This window comes from Gavia stellata, chromosome 9 (genome assembly GCF_030936135.1).
Source record: "Gavia stellata isolate bGavSte3 chromosome 9, bGavSte3.hap2, whole genome shotgun sequence".
NCBI classification, from domain to species: Eukaryota; Metazoa; Chordata; class Aves; order Gaviiformes; family Gaviidae; genus Gavia; species Gavia stellata.
Window position 1 is genome coordinate 22,127,278 of NC_082602.1, and position 21,245 is coordinate 22,148,522.

A 21,245-nucleotide genomic window follows, 5' to 3' on the forward strand; every position below is an offset into this window, starting at 1 on the left:
CCATAAACCACTCCAGCAAATAAAAAGAACCACCCTGTTTATTTAATCTGAAATAGATCAGTACAAAATGTACAGAAGAAGCAGTACAAATTTACAAATATACATAAACTGTTTTTGCATTCTTCAATCATCAGACTTCGTAGTAGTCTAGCTTAAAAAAATTCACATTCCTGATACTGTCTCCTCTCACCTTCATAACATTGCATCTGAATCCCACAGTCCAAATGGTTACATGATGGTTGGAGCTCTGTCCTTGAGGTCTTTATCGACCACAACTGTCAAACCCTGTGTAAACCCCATTACTCAACTGCTTCTTTAAATCCTCTTGGCACCTCAGTACACCTTCTTCCATTGCTCTTCAACATATCACCGCTCATTTAACATATTATTTTAACAGAATTTGGCAGAGGCAAGGCAACGGTTGCGAATACTCGCTATTTAGAGCTATTGGAAGGCTTGAGGGAAGTTGCTAATGTAGTTGGAAATACTGCCATCTAAGACAAAAGGATTTATGTTGCTAGCGAAGGTTGCATTAGGTTGTAAAGCTATATAAAAAAAAGCTACAATAACATTGAATATAATTAAAAATTGCTTTTTAAATAAATAAATAATAAATAGTAATAAATAAAGCCATTTTAGAACCATTGGAATTTTAACACTCAACCTGCCTTTTAAAATCATTTCTTTGCATGTTTGTTTTGCAGTTTTCAGTGAAGGTACCTCAAATAATCCAGTACTATAAACATTTTCAATAAAAATACTATGTTCAGAGCTGTTTTCCTCCAGGTTCATATGAAGCATTTAAAAGCAGCAGAAAGAGAGCGGTCTGGTTTCTCTCTTCAGAACTTGCCTAGATGGACGCTCTTATAGGAATTGTCTTTCAGGCTGTTGAATATCTCTTTGGTGCCGTTCTGCCACTGAAGTACAAGATCCATAGGGGTTTTCCCTTGCTGGTTAAAAAAGCAGAGGAAGCAAGATTTAATTTCAGCCAGTGGTTACTGATTCCTTCTTTCTTCCCTAAATATTTATACAGTGCGTCTGCCTGATGTGAGACCCTTCTGCACACACAAGGTCAGACTAACTCTTGCCTCCCTGAGATGTGAGTCCTTTTGCTCTAGAGATGTAGTCCCAGCCCTGTTCAGACTGATGATGAAATCTCCCTGTGTTTCACTGGGTCTCAGCCATATTAGCAAATACCGTGACTAGCAGAGCATGCAGGTGTTTCTTTGGATCTAGTTTAAACTGATTAGAAATACATTTAGATAAAACCTCAATAAGCCACTCTTCTGTTTAATTGAGAATTCAGATAAGAGTTTGTACTGATTTAATTAGGTTATGAACCACACCTAAATTAAACAGGAGCCACTTTTGTGTGCAGACAAAGCCTGAGAGAGCAGGTCGTTGGCCTTTGGGGCTGTATCTTTTATTGTTTCCATACCCTGATGAGGGATAATGCCGGGAGTGGCCCTGCTTCAGAGAGCGTGGGCAGAGTCGGGAGTGCGAAGTGCTGCAGTGACTGGTTTCTTCTTTGCCCCCTTAATTTTTGATTGATTGCCAATCAAAAACATTGACTGGCATTGGTAAAACTCACTGTCCATCCCACTGCTGCTCAGTTTGGGGGAAAGGGGGCTGTGATGTGCTGTGTTTTAACAAGTGGTCACAGAGCTCTGGCAGTGCATCTGCGGCTGCTGCAGTGGCTGTGAGGAAAGAGTTGGGTTCTTAAATTGAAGCTCTGCTGAGCCACGGGTGTTTGTTGCCCAATGGTCAGGTTAACAGCCAGTCATCCAGATGTAGCGATTGGGCTCACCACCAGCTGTGGGCTCAAGAGCAAAGAGATTTCTCTGACAAGCTAAGATCTTTGTCTCGGTGGTGGCTGAAGCCCAAGAGCTGTGCAGAGAGCAAGTGTCTGTATGATATGTGTAATTAAAATAAATCACAGAAAGAGGTGATGTTGGTTTAAGTTGCAGCTGATGGGTTCTGGTTTTAGAAGAGGTACCAGTACTTCCTCTTCTCCCTGACCTCCCCCAAGTTATACTTTCCCTGTGTCAGCTCTACTTTAATTAACTCTGAAATGATCTAATTAAATCTGTTCACAATAGTCTCTCCTGGCCTTAAAACCTATGAAACTGCTCTGAAGGGAAGCCTATTCTAAAGCATTTTGAATTACTGCATTTTTTTTGCTATTACTTACGCAGTTCTTTATAGTTAGATCCGCTCCATACAGAACCAGAAGCCTGATCATTTTGTAGCGGTTCAGCCTCACGGCGTCGTGCATCGGTGTGTCTCCCTCCTAGAGGCAGGAGACACGGACCACAGCGTCAGTCTCGCTGGTCCAGCGCTGTGGTCCGGCCCCAACCGCTTAGCCGGGGGTTTTTACAGGCAAGTGGAACTATCGAGGCAGACAGCAGCTTAATGCTGCCTGATAGCTGCCAAGTTAGAAGCTGTTGGTACTTACTCGGTCTCTGGCATTGAGATCTGCTTCACAGGCAATGAGGTGCTCCCCGCAGTCGTACTGACCCGTTCTCACAGCCACGTGCAAAGGGGTGCTGAGCAGCTAAGAGGTGGGAGGAGGAAGCAGTCAGTGGCATGGAACAGGTAAAGACCACTTCAAGAACAGCCACCAAGAATTACCTACTTCAAGTAAGGGTCAGCTTTTCATCTCTAATTTAAAAAGCTGTGGAGTCCCAGAAGCACATACCTTGTCTCTTGCATTTCTGTTTATCCCGTTATCCAGTAAGAATTTCAGAACATCCAGGTTCCCCCCCCGGCATGCCCAGTGCAGGGCTGTAGATTCAAGCTGCAGCAGGAAAAACAAATGGAAAGTAATTTCATTCATCATTATATTTTTAAAAAATTAAACCATTTTGATAAAATGTCTAAATTAATCCAAAATCATTTTCATGCAATTTAACTGAAGCACTTCACTGTGATCACTGAGTTGTTTCTAGTTACAGCTTTTCTTATTTTGCCCTAATTTCTTTAATACTGCAAGTTTCTCACTCTTCACACTTACTGCCTATCACTCTTAAAGACAAGAGATTTTGGCAACGCTGCTGTGAGAGAGGATGTGTTTTGTCCATTCTGTGAACTTAGAAGTCATCTTTAGACAGCCAGGTATGATTTTTCTGGCTGGTATGTGCTAGTTAGCATTTTTTATTCAATGCCTTTTGGGTTCTAAAATGCAAAGAAAATGAAGCTCAAGGGAAAGAATAGTTCTTTTTAAGAAACCCCCAAACTTATGCAGATCCACAAAGTGAATTAGAACCCTTCTCCCCTACAAGATTCAGTTTCTCTGCACTCAGCTCTGTCAGGAAGGGTGGAATGTCCCTTGTAGCTCTTGCTCCGGCTGTCGTTCCTCCTGTTCCTTACGCTCTCCACGAGCACTGCTGGATTAAGCGAGGGGGAGCAAGGCTGGCTGGTTCCAACTGTTTAGCAAAGGGACGAAGAGCTGGGAGTGGGCAAGCAAAAAAACAGCTGCAGAAGCCGTGGATACACAGCTACCCCTGTGGCCAGCGTTCCGGAGGAGCAGGGGTCTCTCCCGACCACAGCCTTGAAATCCCCGTGCGAATGTACGCGTTGCCCTGAGCCCTGGATACATGGGTGGGACAGTGGTATCTCCACCACCTGCTAGCAGGCTGAAGTGGCAGCCTGACCTCAGCTCTCCTACCCTATGTTAGGCTTTGCTGTTAGTGGCAGTCTACCGGCCAACACGTCCCTCTGTTTCCTGTGTTTTCCAGCAACCACTTTGGCAAAGGGAGGCAGACACCCCCTCCTGAAACCTCTTCTCAACAGCGTTATTTTAAGGACAAACTTACAAGACGCTGTAACGCCTTTTAATGCTCCTCTTCTATAAGAAGCACTTCTATAAATGCTTCTCTTGGCACTTGCAAAACCATAAGCAGTTTTTTGAAAGAAGTGTGAGTTGATGTGCATACCATGTCTTTCTGTTCAAGCCGGGCTCCAGCTTCCACCAATTTTTTCACCACCTCTAGATGTCCTTCAGAGCATGCCCTGTGCAATGCTGTGCGTTTGTACTGGCAATTAAAACAGTGCAAAGTCAGATATTAAATACGGCACAAAGAGATATCTTCAAATCTTTTCTCCCCGCCTCCCTAGGATGATGGCAAATACATACTTTCTGCTGATTCATTTTCAAGAGCTAATACATTTGAGACCTGAAATCTGCTAAATTTTAATAGCATCCTTATAGCTGAGAGCTGCCTACCCAGCATTTTAAGGGGTGTGAGAAATATCTGCAGTATGGCATTCAAATTTAAAATGATGCCTGTTGAGTTCCCCCATCCAACATGCTACGCTGCATTTTGCAAATGCAGCTTACGCATTATGGAGTATGAGGGCAGGCAGCATCACTTTCTTTGTCGCTCTACAGACAAATTTCTTGTCTGTTCATCTGTAGCGTTGGAAGACCACCTGTTACAGAAAATCAGGGTCTCCTGGGCACCAACAGCTTTCTTTTAAATTTAAGATCCTTTTGAGGTAACATTACTTTGAAGGGTCCCAGTGGCCCCTTTATCACTAGAAACTTTGATATACCAAACTCCCAGCGTTTACTTACTTCCCCCCCACCCTTTTTTCTCCTCAAAAGTGTGGAAGCTACAAAACCTAGTGGTAAAAGTTATTTTTGCTCTGTAATAACCTCTCTTCTGCAGGAGGCTTTGCAGTAAGAAGGATGATTGTACCTCATCACAGACATTTGGATCCCCCTTGTCTGACAGGTATTTTTCAATTACTGGCAACTTATTCTCCAGTGCAGCTCTAAAGAATGCGGGTATATCCACTGGTCCTGTCTGATGGAAAGAAACATACAGGGCGTAAATGCATGTTGGTGCAAAATTCCCAGCAATGCTTCCCCAGAAGAAGGTACTCTGAAATAACTTACAATAACTTCTGGTTCAGGTTCCTTTAAAACGGGCGCTTTCACTTTCTTGCATTTTTTCTTCTTCTTCAGCTGGATAATTTTTTCAAGATCCTCCAAGTTTTCAAGTTTTGACCTCTCCTCTAATTTCTTCTTCTTCAGCTGAAACAAATCAGGGAAGCCCTCAAGTTGAGCTGAGTGTGACCACCTCTCCCTTCAGGGTGGCAGGACAGTGTGTGCTAATATTCAGCTGAATTCAGTTAAGACTGGATTAACTTTGAAGTAAGTTGTCTTTTTTTTACAGCTAGGGCTAATTGATCATTAGAATAAGTTATTAAGTGTGTGAGGAATTCTACACCATCGATAGTTTTTCACACACCATTGGACCTCTTCCTAGATGCTGCTTCAGCCATATGTTGTAGGGTATATCGCATGACTTTTTGGTTTGCGTTAGATAAGGAGTCAGAGCAGCACTGCAATCCCTTCTGGCCCAACAATTTAAGAAATCTCATGTGCAGTTTATGAGAGCTGGGAATCCCCTGCAGTTTTAGCTGACTTCCATCAAGCATATTTTCTTCAATCACTTTTATGAGGCAGCCCCTGATTTATTACAACTTAATCCTCTGATGAAAAATATACCCTTAAGTGAAGAGCAAGGTTTACAGTGATCTTAGCATTTCGGTCAGCAAGTGTTACATTTTGGTAAACTACAAAGAATGTCCCCTTTGGAGGGGCAGTTCAGTAAATGTTTAAGACTTCTTCCAGCCTGCTTGTAAAAAGCATCCCTGCGCGAAGTCAGTACGGGGCACTGCTAACGTTAAGGACATGTGTTGCCTGCACTGGAGGGCCAAGATCCCAGGTACCATGAGGTGTCCTTGACTTCGGAAGGGGGATTCACAAAGAAGTGGTAACTAAGGGTGAATACAGATGACAGATTCTGTCCCATGGCATCATTACGGGTAAATACATTGGTGAGGCCCCATCATATGGTATACATTTTTTTCAACTGAATTCTTATTCAAGTTATTTCCACCTCTTCTTTTTACTGTTCTCTGCATTTAGGGTTTGATCTCTAGATCATTGACTTAATGGAAAAAAATTATGCTGGCTGAGTGGGTTGTGTATCAACTAGAAACCCAAAAGGTTCTTAGGACTCTGTTTTGGAGGAACTCAAAAAACCTCTGTAGCAAGTAATGATCTCCCTGTTGAAGATGAAGGTCAACAGTGTTTATGTTAATATTTCTGAGGCTCACTTTCCCACCCTTCTTTTTTCAGAACAAAGTCTTACGCCCCCTGCTAGTTAAACTTTTTCATTCCCAAATCACTTTAGATTTTTAGGCCAGTTGGTTGCTTATTCACCAGCGAATTTAAGATGTTACAGCTACTGTGTTTTGGGGGGGAAAAAGCATCAGTTTTTAGGGATATAGGGAGAATTGTCATGCTCCAGGAATACAAAATGGTGCTTTTCTGTAGACCAGTATCACTTTAATTGGTAATTGTTTCTCCCAAAGCATAATGCAGTGTTTTCATAAAAGGATATTTGCACGGTAGATAAGGCTTCTGGCTTCAGAAATGCACTCTTACACCTTTCTTGGGTTAGTTATTTTTGGTGGCAGTTACTAGGTGTGCAGGCTGAAGGTGTCTTAGTGGCTGTGTCTGTTCCCCCCTTACTGTCAGCTAGCAGCAGGTGACTCTGGGCAGGAGGGACCCCCCAGGGTTTTGGTCCAACATTATAGAGGGAGTTCGGGGTTCTGCTTCACAGCATTACTGCCTGCATCCATAGGCTACAGGAGTCAGCAGATCTCCGTGGCCTTCAATGGACTTTAGACCAACCTCCTGTGGTTGTGACCTCCCAAGGGTTTATCTAGCTCACCATGCATGTATTTCTAACCTAGAAAGAGGCAAAACTTCAAGGGCTGCAGCAGAAAGTACACACAGGATGATAAAAAGCCAAGCACAAAACCCCAGAGCCTACCTCTGCTTCTAGTTTTTTCTCCTTCTCATAAGCCAGATCACCTCGGGTCAGTGAGTGTTCAGAGACTGTCTTTAGGTCCTCCTGCTTCTCTAATCTTACAGCAGCTTCATACTCTCCATTTTTGAAGTCCTCAGGGAGGAAGCTGCCAGTCTCTTTATCGTCAGCTTTCTTCCCAGTCACCTGTAAAGAAAACGTGGTATAACATAAGCAGCAGTTTCATGACTGCAGTAGCCAGCCCCTGGGAACATGGATTACCCAGAGGCTAATTGCATGTCATTCCTGTCCTGCTCTAGGAGTGTGTGACAGACACAGTGCAGACCTCATTCAGCCTGTGCCTGGATTAACTGTGTATGTGAATGGCTACAGCAGTCTCGCTTGCAGGCAGATCTCCTGCATCCACACAGGAACCCCTCCTTGGCATCTTCAGGGCTTGGTTGAAGATCCATGAGGCCACCTCACAGTCTAACTCCCTGCTCAGCTGGGGCCGAGGTGCTGCTGTACTGACAAAAGCCAGTGAGTTGGGAAGAGCCTTTTTTTGTTTGGTGTTTTCTTGCTCGTTCACTCGCCAGTATGTGTCAGAGTCTTCAGAAGGCTGTAAAAGGCTGTGGTGGAAAGAGCCAGCCCCACTAGCCACCAACACCTTGCACGTGTTGAGCAGGGAAACTGAGCAGATAGAGTGAGAGGAGAGGCTTTCTCCCTTGGGACCTTACAGTTTTGTTGAAACACATCCAATGCAGTCAAATCGGGTTGCTGAGTAATTTCAAGGCTGGTTTTACCCATCACTGTCAGTACCAAAGTCTCCATTTATAGCACTCAGCAAAATAGCAGAAGGTAGTTCCTGCGCAGAAGCTATGATGTGATGCTGTGCAGCAGCACGGCTTTCAATACCTTTTGGAAATATTTCTGATGCTTGACTAAATGTGTACAAAGAGGTAACTTGCTAAACTTAGTAGAGGCTGTTGTGTATTTTGAGAGTGGTTCAGTAAATCCATGTGTCCTAGACTGCCTTTCCATTCAATCACCTTGTACAATTGTATTTGTTAGAGAGTTTAACACTAGAGAAACTGTCAGGGCCTTGCCAAAGAATTTAAGACAGCATTTACTAGTTAGGCTGTATGGCAGTTGCATCTTAACATAGCCATCAGGGAAAAAAAAGTGGTTTCTGTATGATGTTCCAGTGTTTTACTGGATCATTCCTGTTTTCCCAGTTTATTGATCAAATCAGGCATTCTTAGTCTGACCTCTGCAGTGGAATGTCCCATTACTTGTGGTCTAGTTTAGACATTATTTTTCAAAGACTTGTTATGCCATCAACAGCAGTGGGTGTAGGAACTGTTAGTTTATTATTAGAAAATAATACTTACTACTAAACTGTTAGTTTAGATTTGGAAAATACTTTGGTTTCTCTGCATTGATACCTCCTCCCAGTCCCTTACTGGATTAGAATTACTCAGTGTGATCATACACTTAAGAGCTTCTAAAAAAATAAAATTTAAAATCAAGGTCAAAGGAAAAGGCATAGCAAAATTTTGGTCAGCTTCTTCTTCCTGGTGAACTGTGTTCTGGTGCAAAATCCAAACAGCTATGTAGCTGTACCAGTGGTGAGCCCCCTTCCCAAGGAAAAGTTAAAGTGAGAATATAGTAGGATAAGCTATAGTATATACACGTTTTGCAGCTAGAGCACAGCGGTGCTGGTAACCTGCCAGATCACCTCAATGATCCACAAATGTTGTCTCTCTCTGCCTGGTATAATGATAGTCTAGAAAGAAAAGTAATTATGAATAAATGACAGAAGGTTGTACCTACCAGCTCTTCCACTTTCATCATCATCATATTTGCCAGCGTTTGAAGCTTGTACTCCCAAGTTTGAAGGCTGAAACTCCCAAGTGCTCAAGCCAGCTCTGCAGGGACCACCACGCTAGCTTTGCTTATATATCTTTTGGAGAACTGTGCTTGAATGAGATAATCTTCCAACCTGGGAATCCAAGTATGCCCCTTGGGCTTGCCAGCTGAGAGGTAGGCTCACGCTCATTCCAGACATGTTAACGAGTCAGATCTGGTGTCGAGGCAGGGAGGGGGGCGTCAGTTGGGCGAGGAAGGGTGAGCCTCACAGTCTAACCACACCAAGTATGTGAATCGGAATGAAATGTGAGCTCATCATTCCTTTGGCAATGACTCCACGGCTCAGCAATGCGAGTCATTCTGTGTTCCCAGTGCCCACTAGGACAGCTGTCTGTTGATATAGCGTTATAACTTCATCTTCCTTTTTTTTTTTAATTTTTTTTTAAACTGATGTTCAGATGACTGTAACACACTGGAAAGGGTAAGTGCCTTATATATGATACTTGTAGTAATATCTTCCTGATAAATGGGTTATGACCCCTTAAGTCTCGGAAAGCCATTCCTTTCATTGCTATTTATTCTTGGATGATAAACAGTTTTAGGGGAAAGGATTTTTCTCATCATGATGGCAGTCTTCTATATTTGTTGGAAAGAATTCTCTGAAGAGATTACTAAGCCAGAATGATGTCTCTGGTGCTAAAAGGGCCTATGACATGATAAGTTACAATCAGTGTAAGATCTCAAAACAGCAAGCTTTGCATTTTTCTGGGACTTTGTCAGTGATCATAAGCAGAATAATAAATTATGTCCTATTATGCCAAAAAAAAGTAAAACTAATACTGTTTTCTCAGGCAATATTTTCCTTTGGGATATGAGAGAATAGGGGCACAGAAGTGATTTGTTGATTTTTGGAGATAAGATGGATACAGACAAATACATACAGATGACGTGTGTGTTTTGGGGAAAAGGAGTTATCAAGTCCTTTGGAAAAGCTCTTCTTGTGCTGTGAATCAGAGTAGCCAGGAAGCAGGAGAACTAAGACCAGCAGAAAGCAATTTTATAAAGGGAAGATGCACTAATCTTTGCATTTAAAGAGCGTGGATAAATGCCAAGAAAAATCAGTTCTGTCATTCTGCAATGCTTGGAGCTCCTTCCTGGTGAGGTATAAGCCTGGCTGTAGGCATGCAGGTCACCTGGCTGAAATGAATACAACTGCTCAGGTGCTTCAAGTACAACATGTACATAAGTGCTTCACCAAATCAAGACCTAACTATCTTGGGTGTTGTTTATATCATTAGCATCATTAGCGTGCTGCATTTCTGACACTGACCTTTCAAGGTGTCTCTCCTCTGAACTATCTCCCAGTAATCTGAGTACATCCAAACTTGTCTTCTAGTGCCCATCATACCTATGCCCTCCCTTTCCCTGAAATTAAGCTGGACATCAGGTGGTTCCTTTACTACTTAGAATATATATGACATTAGAGGATGAGCCCCAGAACTAAAATAGAGTATGTGGCAGCAAGAGAACCTTTCAGAACATTTTTTTCCAAACCTAAGTACAGCCAGGATATCACTCCCCCAGAGTGGTATGTCCTGATTTACACTGCTGGGCTTTTTTTCACAGCAGTTTTGTACTCCTGCTGTACGTCTCTATGATAAGTGGCAGCTCGGTTTGGCTTTTTCTTGTTTACAAATGTGCTGCAATGGCTTCTCTCAGACTGTTTTGTTCTGTGCTGTTTATTTGGGAGATTGTCTTGAAATCCACAGCCCTAACAGGACGGCTGCAAAGACCGCTTCTGCTTTAGTGGAAACAGATCACAGCTGAGACCTGATGCAGGAAGAGAAATGGAGGGGTTTGCTTCAAGAAGAAAAACTGTTTAAGAAGCTGTGAACTACCTCTGGTCCCATTGTGTTTGAAGCTTACTTCGAAGCTTTTTTTTGCTTTCCTTTTTTTTTTAAACAGCCTTTACTTTTCCTTTTCTTTTCTTTCCTTTTTTTTTTAAACAGTCTGATATATAAAACTGACTCAGCAAAACCTAAACTGGAAGGTTTCAGTGGATAGCTCTTCCTCTGCAAATGGTACGTAAATCCACAGCCAGAGTAGCTTTACAGTAAACCTCAGTGCTCTGAGGGGAAACACAAACCCACTTCTCACATCATGAGTGCTACCAAAAAGCCCCAGCTTATTTAGAGATAATTCAGTAATTATCTTTAAAACATCCCATCCCTGATGACTAAAAGAGTAATAAGGAATAGAAAAGAATCTTCCTTGATTATCCTGAGTTTCTGTGTGAAAAGGGTGGCACAGAGAAACCCACTTTATCTAAAGGCTGGAATCTAAATTAACCTAATGGTAAAGGGTTTTAGGCTAAATGTCATGTAAACCAAGGTAACCCTACTGAAATAGTAGAAATGCACTGATTCATATCAGCTAAGACCCTCAGCCCGATGCTTATCGCTATTGCTTAATATTGGAGGGGGAAGTAGTATAATGAGCTTGCAACCTTGTGCTGGACTGTAACCACTTAATCACCTTTCAACAAGTGATTTCTCGTTAAGGTGGTAATAGCAGATGGTCAGTGGGAGATGTGTAATGGGAATCTGAAAAACTCTTGCCACTCCACTAAAGGATAAGGGCAGAGCAATGATCTGCAAGGTGCAAGGCAATCGGATATTGTCACAAAAAAACTTCACAGAGAAAAACACAGAAGGGCAGTAGGCTCAGCATGACAGAGAGAAAACTCTATGGCACACCCTGTTCCCTGCTATCAAAAGAGAAGTTGTTTGAATAGTGTAAAGAATTTTTGTAATTAATTATTTAAAGAGGTTAATGGTAGAGTGAAAGCATTATGTGTGATACAGATGATATTGCCACCTCCTGTCAAGTGTATTATCATCATGTTTTCAATGACGTCACTGCTGTACTCGGCTATCTTACATTTTCCAGCACTCTGCCCTTGGCTCTGTCCTTGCATCCGAAGATGTTGCCCTTTGGAATGCCATTGTGCCTGGCTGTCTCTGTCCGTCTCCTGCTGCTAAATAAGTAAAGGTATGAAAAAATCAGTTGCTGGGGAGTGAGTATGCACCTAAGAGGGTATTAATCCAGCAAACTATGTTCCATGTGTGTGCAGTCAAGGATAAATTCATACCCAAGGTACACGTAAGAAGCAGTAACCCGTAGCTTACTCCTCCTGGATTAGTGATCTGTCGGAGTGTAATGGCTTGTTTACTTTTCAGTATGTGTGAGCATCCAGCATGCCTCACGTATATCCACACGCAACAGAGCAGTAAACAATAGTATATTGCAAGAACTGTATTTGTTTCCTTCTCTTTTGTAGCTGTTTGTTTTCCATAAAAGGCAGGAAACACTTTTATTTGTCTAACATATACTCTTTGATACTTACTGTCAAAAAGCAGTTTGGGTATGAGTGAACTATAATATGCAAATTATACCACTCATGCTCTAACTTTTTCAACCCAGTGATATGTATATCTGTCTGCTTTTTCTAAAGCGATCAGGAAATTACTACATTGCTACTAAGTCATTGGAGGCTTCTCATCAATGTATATTTTTGTGTATAAAACTGCTAAAGAGAAACACATTGTTTCCATAGGGGAAAAAAAACCCAAAAAGCTATTTCACTTAGGAATATAAAGTTAGTTTTAAGTAAAATTAGAATATGAGAAATTATTAAATTAACAGAAAGATGCAGCTATAAATTCCATTTGTTCAGATCAGTTGTTATCAAAGAAACAAAGAAGTCATAGTCTGGCAGGTTGCTGGTCTGGCCAGCACAGTCCTCTGGTGACAAAACCCAAACCAGCAATGACTCAGTAGCTGCATCACTTACTGTAGGGCTTAAAAAAAACCCTCCTCAAATGACATTATGGTTGGGGATTTCACATAATAGAAAAAAAAATACAGTGATTTCTATTTAAAATCAAGGGATTTGAATTTATCTGAGGCCTTGAGCTTTATCATGATGGCATTTGTATGACATGTGAATCTGGCTAATTCACCATAATAGGTCTCAGTTAACAAGCAAATGCAGCAAAACACACCAGAAAGGTTGTGATCTGTGGTCAAATGGGTTTATCTACTGTCTACTTGGCCTTCACAGTCAGCAATACAGGTCAAGGTCCTGCTGCTCCAGCACACTTGTGCTGATGCTCTGCTCATGTAACCTCTGACTACTTTTTTATGTGGTCAAGGAAGTACAATATTCCCTCAGTTGTTGCAAAGAGGCTTTTCTGCATCAATGTGCAGTTGTCGAAAAGGTTTCTGTCATTCATAAATACTCCAGAACAACTCCGTGTCAGTCAGGAAAGAAAAAGTGCTTAAACTAGGGAATTGCAGAACAAGTTATTATCCTTACAGTGAGGGCATGCCTGCAAGTCCCGCTCACTTGAGTCATGATCCAACAGGTACCTACGCTGGCCCACTGCTCTGCAAGTAAAGCATAGCCAGTGCTTTTGGCTGGCAGCAAGGGAGAATTCAGCTTCACTCCAGAGAAGCTGTGACCTTTTTTAACTTTCCCTCAGTGTTTTGTTTTGAATTTCATATGGTCTAACTTAAAACTGCTATACCTTTGCCTGAAAGCTCGTAAGTACTCCCTCTCATCCCAGTAGTACAATGCCTTTTTGGTGTGCAAATGTAAGGGGTTGATATAGTTTTCGGTGATACAAACAACCCTCTGAAATGCTGCATAGCATGCACAGGACTGTTCCTTGTTGATACAGAAAAAATCCAGGTCCTGGCTGTCCTCCTCTCCACTTACATACCAAAAGGAGCAGCTCAGGAGACACAGGAGGGCTCTGTCAGGCGGCAGTGCCAGACTTCATGGGCTGTTCGTGAGGGAGCAAGGGTCACTTGCAGCTGGCTGCTTGAATTTTGGGAATTCCACTCTGCAAAGGTGGCAAATTTTGTGCGGGGGTGCTTACCAGCAGTAGCCAAATAACATCCAACCATTTCTTTTCCCTGTAGCGTTACATTACAGCACACGTTGAAGTAGTTATCTAACAGGATTCCCAAATCGTTCTCCAGGCAGAATCAACCAAACTACAGTCATAACATGCTATAACAGGGAGGACCTTGGGAGGTCATCTAGTCCAAATTTCTGCTTAAACAGAGTCAAAATTGAATTCATACAAGGTTGCTCAGAGCTTCATCAGTCAGATCTTGAAAACCTCCAAGGACAAAGCTTTCGTGACCTCCCTGGTCATCCTGATCCAATGCCCGAGTATCCTCACAGTGATTTTTTTTCCTTATATACAGTTGAAATTTCCCATTTCAATACATGATCACAGTCTCCCATTCTCCTCCCATAAACCTCGGTAAAGAGCCTGGCTCTGCCTTCTTTGTAACCTCCTCGTAGGCTGCTCTTAGTTGCCCTGAAACCTTGTCTTCTCCAGGCTGAACAAGTCCAGTTCACCCAGCCGTTTCTTACAGGGCAGGGTAAGGGCTCCAGCCCCCGACCATCTTGGGACTGATTTTACATCATTGTTTGGACACGTGATAAAAATACTAAACGATGTTGTACCAGGAACTGATCCTTGTGGGAATCTGCTGGAAATAGTTCCACTCGTTACTCTCACCACTTTGCGATCTGTCAGGGAGCCAGCTTTTAGTTCTTCCAAAGTGCATCCTTTTAATTCCATATAATGCATGCTTTTTAATCATACCAACCCATGCCATGAAATGAAATGCTTTGGCAAGACCCAAGTAAACTGCATTAATGTGAATGCTGCTCTCAACCAGACCTTTCATCCTGTGGAAAGAGACTTGTTTAAAAGGATCTGCTTTGCATCCAGCCACATGGATCGGCATTCATCGCATGTAAAGTGTCCGATTCTTTCTTGATAAAGCTTTGCTTAACCATTCCCCCTGTTTTCCCAGAACCGAGTCAGGCCAGCCTGCCTGTTGTTCTCTTTCATCATTTTCAGCCAGTTGAAATATCTTGGGAGCTAAGGAAAAACAAAAATGAGCTTCTCTGCTTTACTGGCACTGAGGCTGGCCTGTGAGATCTTTGGATGCAAACCAAGACAATGCTCTACCTCAGGGAGGTTCCTGCATCTTGTGAATAAAAGGGAGCTCAGGGAATCAAGGTGAGAAAGAATCAGATGGATTTTGCTTAAAAATATGAGAATGTTTTGATAGAACATTGACTTTGTAATCTCTTAGCAAAACAATAGTATATCACAACACTGGCATAATACGTGCACTCAGGCATAGCAGCCTCTTTCTTTCTCATTTATTGAAACCATATTCTCTATAATGTTAGAAACAGGTTGAGGAGATTTTGAAAATCATTATTACCTGGAAAAAACAACACTTTTATGGATTTTTTTTTTTTTAACATTGCAATTAAAATGTAAATGCATAAATCTGCTTCACATTAAATTTTCTGAAAAGCTTTTTCCCCCCCTTTCATGAGATGAGGCTTCATTGGCAATGACGATTTGTATCCAAGCTATTTTTAACAAATACGTCCTTTGATTGCTATAATAGCAGTAAGGGTGGAAAAGCATTGATGCAACTTTGGAATTACATTACGTCATATTATGTTGGTCATCCTCTTGGGGCTAGAGGGTAAGTATTTCTGTGACTGCAAACACAGATGGAAAAATCAATTTTCTCTTTTTTATAAATTTGTTACAGGTACAGTGCCTATACTAAAAATGCAATTTGAGTTTAATTTTAGAGAAGAGAGTAATTAAAAACCAACCAACCAAAAACAAACAAAAAAACCCTTAAACCCACCTTTTCCTCTGAAGTATCATAACCAGATGCAAATTTAAGTCTGATGATGACCTTGGAAAAAACCTTGTGCCCTTCTGTAACGCACAGAAGTTTTACAGGAGTCCGTTATGACACTTTGGCATGGGATTTCTGTATTATGTTTTATTTCAGGAAAAAATGTAGCGAATGCATGAAAAAAAGGAAAGAGGAGTGAATGATCTAAATTGGTTTCCCTGGGCCTGCAAACTGCAATGTATCCACCTGCAGGCACTATTTTTAGTAAGTTGCTGTTTCAAAGAGAAAATACAAAAAATTTCCCCCGTAGCTATTTTCTCTCTGCAAAGGCATCTTCACACCAGAGCCAGTTGGATAAGGAGACCATGGGGTAGCCCTTTTCCCCAAAAAATCTGTTGTTATCCAAATTAAGAAGCTAGAAAGGTGACTAGGCTGTGACTAGCCAGTTCTTGCTGAGGCTGTACTAAGCCCATACTCTGCCCATATCTAACTCACATACCCTGTAAGAAATTTTCTATGATGAGCTTTGCCAGTTTTTCATGTCTCTTTAGACCACCTGTGTGGTGAAGCCAGTGTAGGGGTAGGCTGTTCTCACTATAACATGATAGAATCACCAGGGAGAGCCTTCTTTTTCCTCCCCTCAGGGCATCGAGGTAGAGGACGCAGGACAGCATTAATCCAAATGAAACACTGAATTTCATGGTGAAGAAATGTAAAAACAGACACATACTTTCCTTTTTCTGATGCATACAAGAAAAAAAAAATCAAGAAACTGAGTGCACTGAAGGGCATTCTCATTTATCTATGCCCAACTTTTCAGGTGGCCAAGGGTTCTCGCTAGGTGACTGCAGAAGCAAATACATTCGGTGATGTTCTCGTCTGAACGGAACGAAGAGGCTGCTGCCTTCTCTGACACTCTGATTCAGACCACTGTGTTGTCTTTATTTCAAGTGAATGGCCATTCAATTCTGTTGAGTAACCTTATGCTTTTGTATCCCACTGCATGATGAGGAGGGGAAAGGGCATTGCTTTCCCGCTTAGCAGCACGAGTGGGAGAACTGCTCTGGAGGAAATAAGACATCATCCAGACCTTTGTCAAGAAACTGCAGCTTGTGAAACATAGCACAGTTTGGGCTAGTTATTTTGTTTTCTTCATACAGTTTCTCTGCAATTCTTAGTTTTGGCAGAAAATGGAAGAGAAATGCTGAAACATTGCATGTCCATCTAAATTCCACTGGGCTCCCAGCTCTCCAGAAGCGAGGAAGTATAGGACATCCCAGACTGACAACAACTTTGTCTGATTTCCAGCCCAAACAGGCATAGGAAAACGTTTTCTCTCCTTTTCAATGTTCTTGAGCCTTATTTGTCACAGGTCAAACTCATGGTCACAGCCAAACTCATGGTCGCAGTCAAACTTACATTTGCACATGCTTGCTTGGCATGATAGACTGCTGAGTTTGTAGCCAGGTACGGATGAATTTGTGGTTATCCTCGCAATTTCCTCTCTTAGTGCTTGAACATAGAAATCAGAAGAAAAATTTTCCCTCTCTTCTGAGGGGAAGAAATATTCACTTGAGAGATATATGATGATTGTCACCTCCTATCAGAAATTCCTACCAGGTGACCCAGAGACCTGCACAGACAGAAGATGTAAGAATTGTTGCTTTGATCAAAAGTCAGTCAATCAATAAATCAGCAACAAGAGAAAAAATATATTCTGAAAAGAGCCAAAATAAAGCACTGCTATGTGCTTTGAACACCTACCCAGCAATAAGAACACTATTGGTGTATGCTACGTCCTAGAACGGTCATTAATTTTTGAGGGCTACCATCATGTGCAGCCTCTGTCCCAGAAGCACAAACACAGGAACTTCAAACACTGAATTTGGGCTACTACTTCTAGCAAAACTTGAAAAAATGAATCCCAAGAGCATGCATCCATGCTTCCCTCAGCTTAATGCCTCAGATTTAATGGAAAATTGTACAGGTTAGTGCTGATGAGGTTGGAAATGATGCTGCTTTCACTGGGGATTTTTAAGGGAGGAAGAGCACCACATTCTATATCAACCATAAATTGTTGATGAGAGGATGAAAGCATCTTCCCATCGGAAATGAATGCTTGGTAGAATGAGGTCTCAAGGCATTACAGTATCATTCACAGGAACACATATAGCTATGAAGCAGACCTCCAGCCTGTTGAACCAAAAGAATTAATTCCAAGTAAAATATTAGAACTGTCAGTGCTGGTTAATTGAGAAAGGCAAGTCAAGTACTAAATGCACTTTGTAAGTGCAGAGGACTTTCTACTTATGATTTGCACAACCAGGAACTAGTGCGAGAAAATACTAGATTTTACCTTCAGATGAAAAATATGTAGATGAAGCAGTTCCCAGATATGAAATCACAAGGCTATAGTGCCAGATTTGACTTTTACTCTCTGAACAACTTTTTTTCAGAAATGAGAATAGTCATGTGAAGTTGATTTTTCCAAAGAAAGAATTTCTAGACAACTGCAGCATTAAAATGCTCAGATTCAGAGAAGTTCTACCCTTTCTGCTCTGAAGTTAGCATCAAGCACCTGCAACTACTTCTGTGGTCCCAGAGCCACTGAAGAATGCATGTTGGATTGCCTGCTTTTCTGATGCTGAAAAGGAAGAGTCAGAACGCATCGTCCCATGCTAGCTGTAAGTTATCAATAAAAAAGATGCAACCTTCACATTTCATATAAGATGATGGAAGGATATTCATGTTTGTAGTAACTTATGACTTTACTGCTTAATGTTCCACTGACCTTTCAAAGAACTCCTTTTTTACTGAGCTGCATACACAGTAGTGTGCATGTGTTTGCTATGTTCTAGGGCAAGAAATGGTTCTAGAAAATAGATGAAAGCAAATCCAATTTTGCTTTTCTCTTCTTTATTGCAAGTTGGTAAATACTTAGCTAGCAATTCAAGGAAAGCAGCAGCCTTGCTGTCTGATTATCACTTTACCATTTTGCTGTAGCATGTCACCTAGTCTTTCTAAAATTGACACCACTACTCCCCTAAGCCCATCTTCCATATCAGAACTCCTGGTGCATGCATAAAAATAATGATTGTTTCTTTATTTGGTGGCTGGTTGTAACAGAATGAAGACATTGAAAAAGCTGTCTTTATCCCAGGGTGCCAGAAGTCATTCATAAATAAAACTAGAAAAAACCATAATACCTTGTGTAAGGGGTTAAAATGTAATTTTATTTTTTTTTAGTTACAACTGTACATTTGAGAATGGCACTTGTTAATCTCTTATCAAAGCATTCTATTTTTCTTTGATCTAACTATAATTTATTGAGAGCACTTGCCACAGGCATCTGTAATCCTGCTTTAAAGCCCTCTATGCATTCCGCTCTGTTCCAGGCCGGCCTGTTTCCATCCAGCACAGTGAATGTATTCTCCTTTCGTTTGCATGTGCATCTCCCATTTGTCTCTGTTGCAGTTATAGGAACTCACATACACATGAATAGTCCCTTCAAGTGATGTATTCTTTGTATTTTGTTTCACATGTTCATTACTTAGTATGATTATTTGCTACTCAGGAATATCTCAGTTGTCTATACTAATGGGGCCTTCAGAATGTGGGGAAAAGATAAGCATTTTCTTGCTTGTTATTGTCAAAGAATAATAGGAACATGTGGTAGTAGCTTTCACAGAGTGACGGTGTTTCATTGACATCTGTTTGACATTTTAAAAAAAGAAAAGAGTAAAAGGGAAAGTTTTGAACCTCAGACTAAGAGCTGGAAAATGGTGTAACCTCTGCCACCTGGAAGTGCCAAGGCAAGTGGGCTGGGCAACTTTGAAGCAATCATTCCGTACTTGCAGTGAAGTGCCGGTCTTCCTTACACACATAAGGCATTTTGCATTGATGGACTGTCCCAAAGCCGTTGACTTGGCACAGAGCACTCCAGTGAAATGTACACTTCTGAAAACTGTATCTAATACCTTCAGAGGCTAATGTACCCATTTCTTACGGAAAATAAAACCAAGCATAGTGGACTTACTTAGCAATTGCTTAGCCATCAGAAATTGTGAGGGACTTAGGTGCCAACTTGGAAACAAAATCAGGTAACTTGCAGGTTCTTGGCCCAAGTGCACCTCCATGTTCATAACAAAGTTACAGTTGGGCGGAATCAGTCCATGTGGTGTCTATAGATTTTTTTAAAAGCATAAACCTATAAATATATAACTGAACAGATGAATATTCAAGCAGTTCTATGATCAAGCTAAATTACTGCACCATGTTAATCTAGTCATGATGGGCATAGCTGTCCCTGGGACACCAATGTTGGACAGACAAATGTGTTGGTTTGGACTGTGACCTCTCCTCGCTCCTCAGGTCCCCACATGGTATGAATCACCATACAAACACGTGCGCATTAGCTTAGCTTAAAGAAGCATTGCTATGCAGGAATTTTTCTTATTTCACCCTTTCCATAGTAACATAGGTTCTTTCCAGAGATATAACATACAGGTGACTGACAAAGTATACACAGCAGATTTTGAAATCCAGTGAAGTCTCCTCACTATCCTAGTGACAAGTCAGTGTTTACCCTTAAGAAGTTATTTAAAACTGTTGTTGCATCATTGCAGGTGAATCAACAAAAACTTCCTAAAAACAGGTGGTGGTGTCCAGATACTGTAAAAAAAGTAGCATTTGAACTTCTGTTTCATCTTTGGCACTTTCATCTCATATGATTGTTCTTGTTTCTTATCAGTGCTAGAGAGTGCTAGAGGCTTAGTCAAGGCTGGAACATGTGACAACAGGCGATTCACCTTGTTCATCTGCTTCTCACTCAGGTGGCTTCTCCATGGAAGGCACTTACGTCTGGCTTCAGATCACATTAGCAGTTTAAGAGCCAGAGGAAAAGGTATATTTCAAGTTTTGCAGAATGATCACTTCTCATTTGCGTTGTGTTAGAGACTGCCTTTTCGGATTTAAAGGCCACAAGCCACTCCACATATTCTGGATTATCAACCTCATTCTGTTCTTTCAGCACAAGCACTTGTTTGAGGAAGAACCAGGCCAACCCGTGAGGATGAGCAGTTGACTTTTCCGTACATATGAAAGCAGGCAATATGGGAGATGGCTGGCAAGAAAACAGAGCTTGAGAAAATAGAGTGAGGTAGTGGATGGAAGATCCAACCTCAGCAGAAATAATCTTGTATTGAAAAAAAGCCCCAACAATGTATAGCTTAATGAGTACTTTCTCTTAGGCACACATTTTCTTTAAAGCAGTTACTTCAGTGATCACGGCATTTCTGGACACAAAACTGGGGACTAATACAAGCATATGCTATGTTCTGTTGACTTTTGATCTGGAAACATGCACTGTTCATCATTAAATGATCATATGTTTATTTCCAGGCTGAACTCAAAATCTGGACTCATGTTCTCTTCATAATTGCTAATGAATAAAATCTACTTTGAGAGATTATTGGCTTTTTAACACTTCCTGCTAGAAGTTTGTTGTTCTGTCAGATGCAAGTTCCTAATTCTTCTGTAGTCTTCCTTTACAAGCGTACCTTCAGACAGACCACCACATGCCTCTCTTAGGGTTTGTTTACATGAGTTACTTATTGAACTGGAGGGGTTCTTTTTGGTAAATCTCCCCTGCATCTATACTTGGAGACCTGCACTCCCTCCCTTGGGGGGATCGGAGTCAAGTCACACACTGGGGTGCCCTGGAGACAGGCTCACTGCCTGTGTGGATGCAGGCTCCTCCAGCAGCCACCACACTAGCCATGCATGCTGTGAGCTTAA

At 41.6% G+C, this 21,245-nt stretch overlaps 1 protein-coding gene and 1 long non-coding RNA gene across 2 annotated transcripts; one reads left to right on the top strand and one right to left on the bottom strand.

The window, feature by feature from the left end:
- Positions 1-20: 20 nt before the first annotated feature.
- ANKRD1 (ankyrin repeat domain 1) lies at positions 21-8,882 on the bottom strand. Its single transcript, XM_009818629.2, has 9 exons — positions 8,658-8,882; positions 6,852-7,031; positions 4,901-5,038; positions 4,701-4,808; positions 3,936-4,034; positions 2,699-2,797; positions 2,456-2,554; positions 2,192-2,290; positions 21-950 (listed from the first exon to the last, which is right to left on the bottom strand). The coding sequence occupies exons 1-9, from the start codon at positions 8,682-8,684 to the stop codon at positions 840-842; spliced, it is 960 nt and encodes a 319-aa protein (XP_009816931.2). The 5' UTR covers positions 8,685-8,882; the 3' UTR covers positions 21-839.
- A 2,767-nt stretch (positions 8,883-11,649) lies between these two features.
- On the top strand, positions 11,650-20,361 carry LOC132317563 (uncharacterized). Its single transcript, XR_009484106.1, has 3 exons — positions 11,650-11,744; positions 17,906-18,133; positions 20,282-20,361. It is a non-coding gene; the product is annotated as an uncharacterized LOC132317563 (long non-coding RNA).
- Positions 20,362-21,245: the final 884 nt, after the last annotated feature.

Bases quoted from the DNA above. Each gene is read 5' to 3' on its own strand.
- ANKRD1 (XM_009818629.2), bottom strand. From the start codon at position 8,684: ATGATGATGATGAAAGTGGAAGAGCTG. The intron at 5,039-6,851 runs GTAGGCTCTGGG...GATTTGTTTCAG, and splicing joins AGAAAAAACTAGAAGCAGAG to CTGAAGAAGAAGAAATTAGA. The intron at 2,798-3,935 runs GTATGCACATCA...TTCCTGCTGCAG, and splicing joins GGCTTGAACAGAAAGACATG to CTTGAATCTACAGCCCTGCA.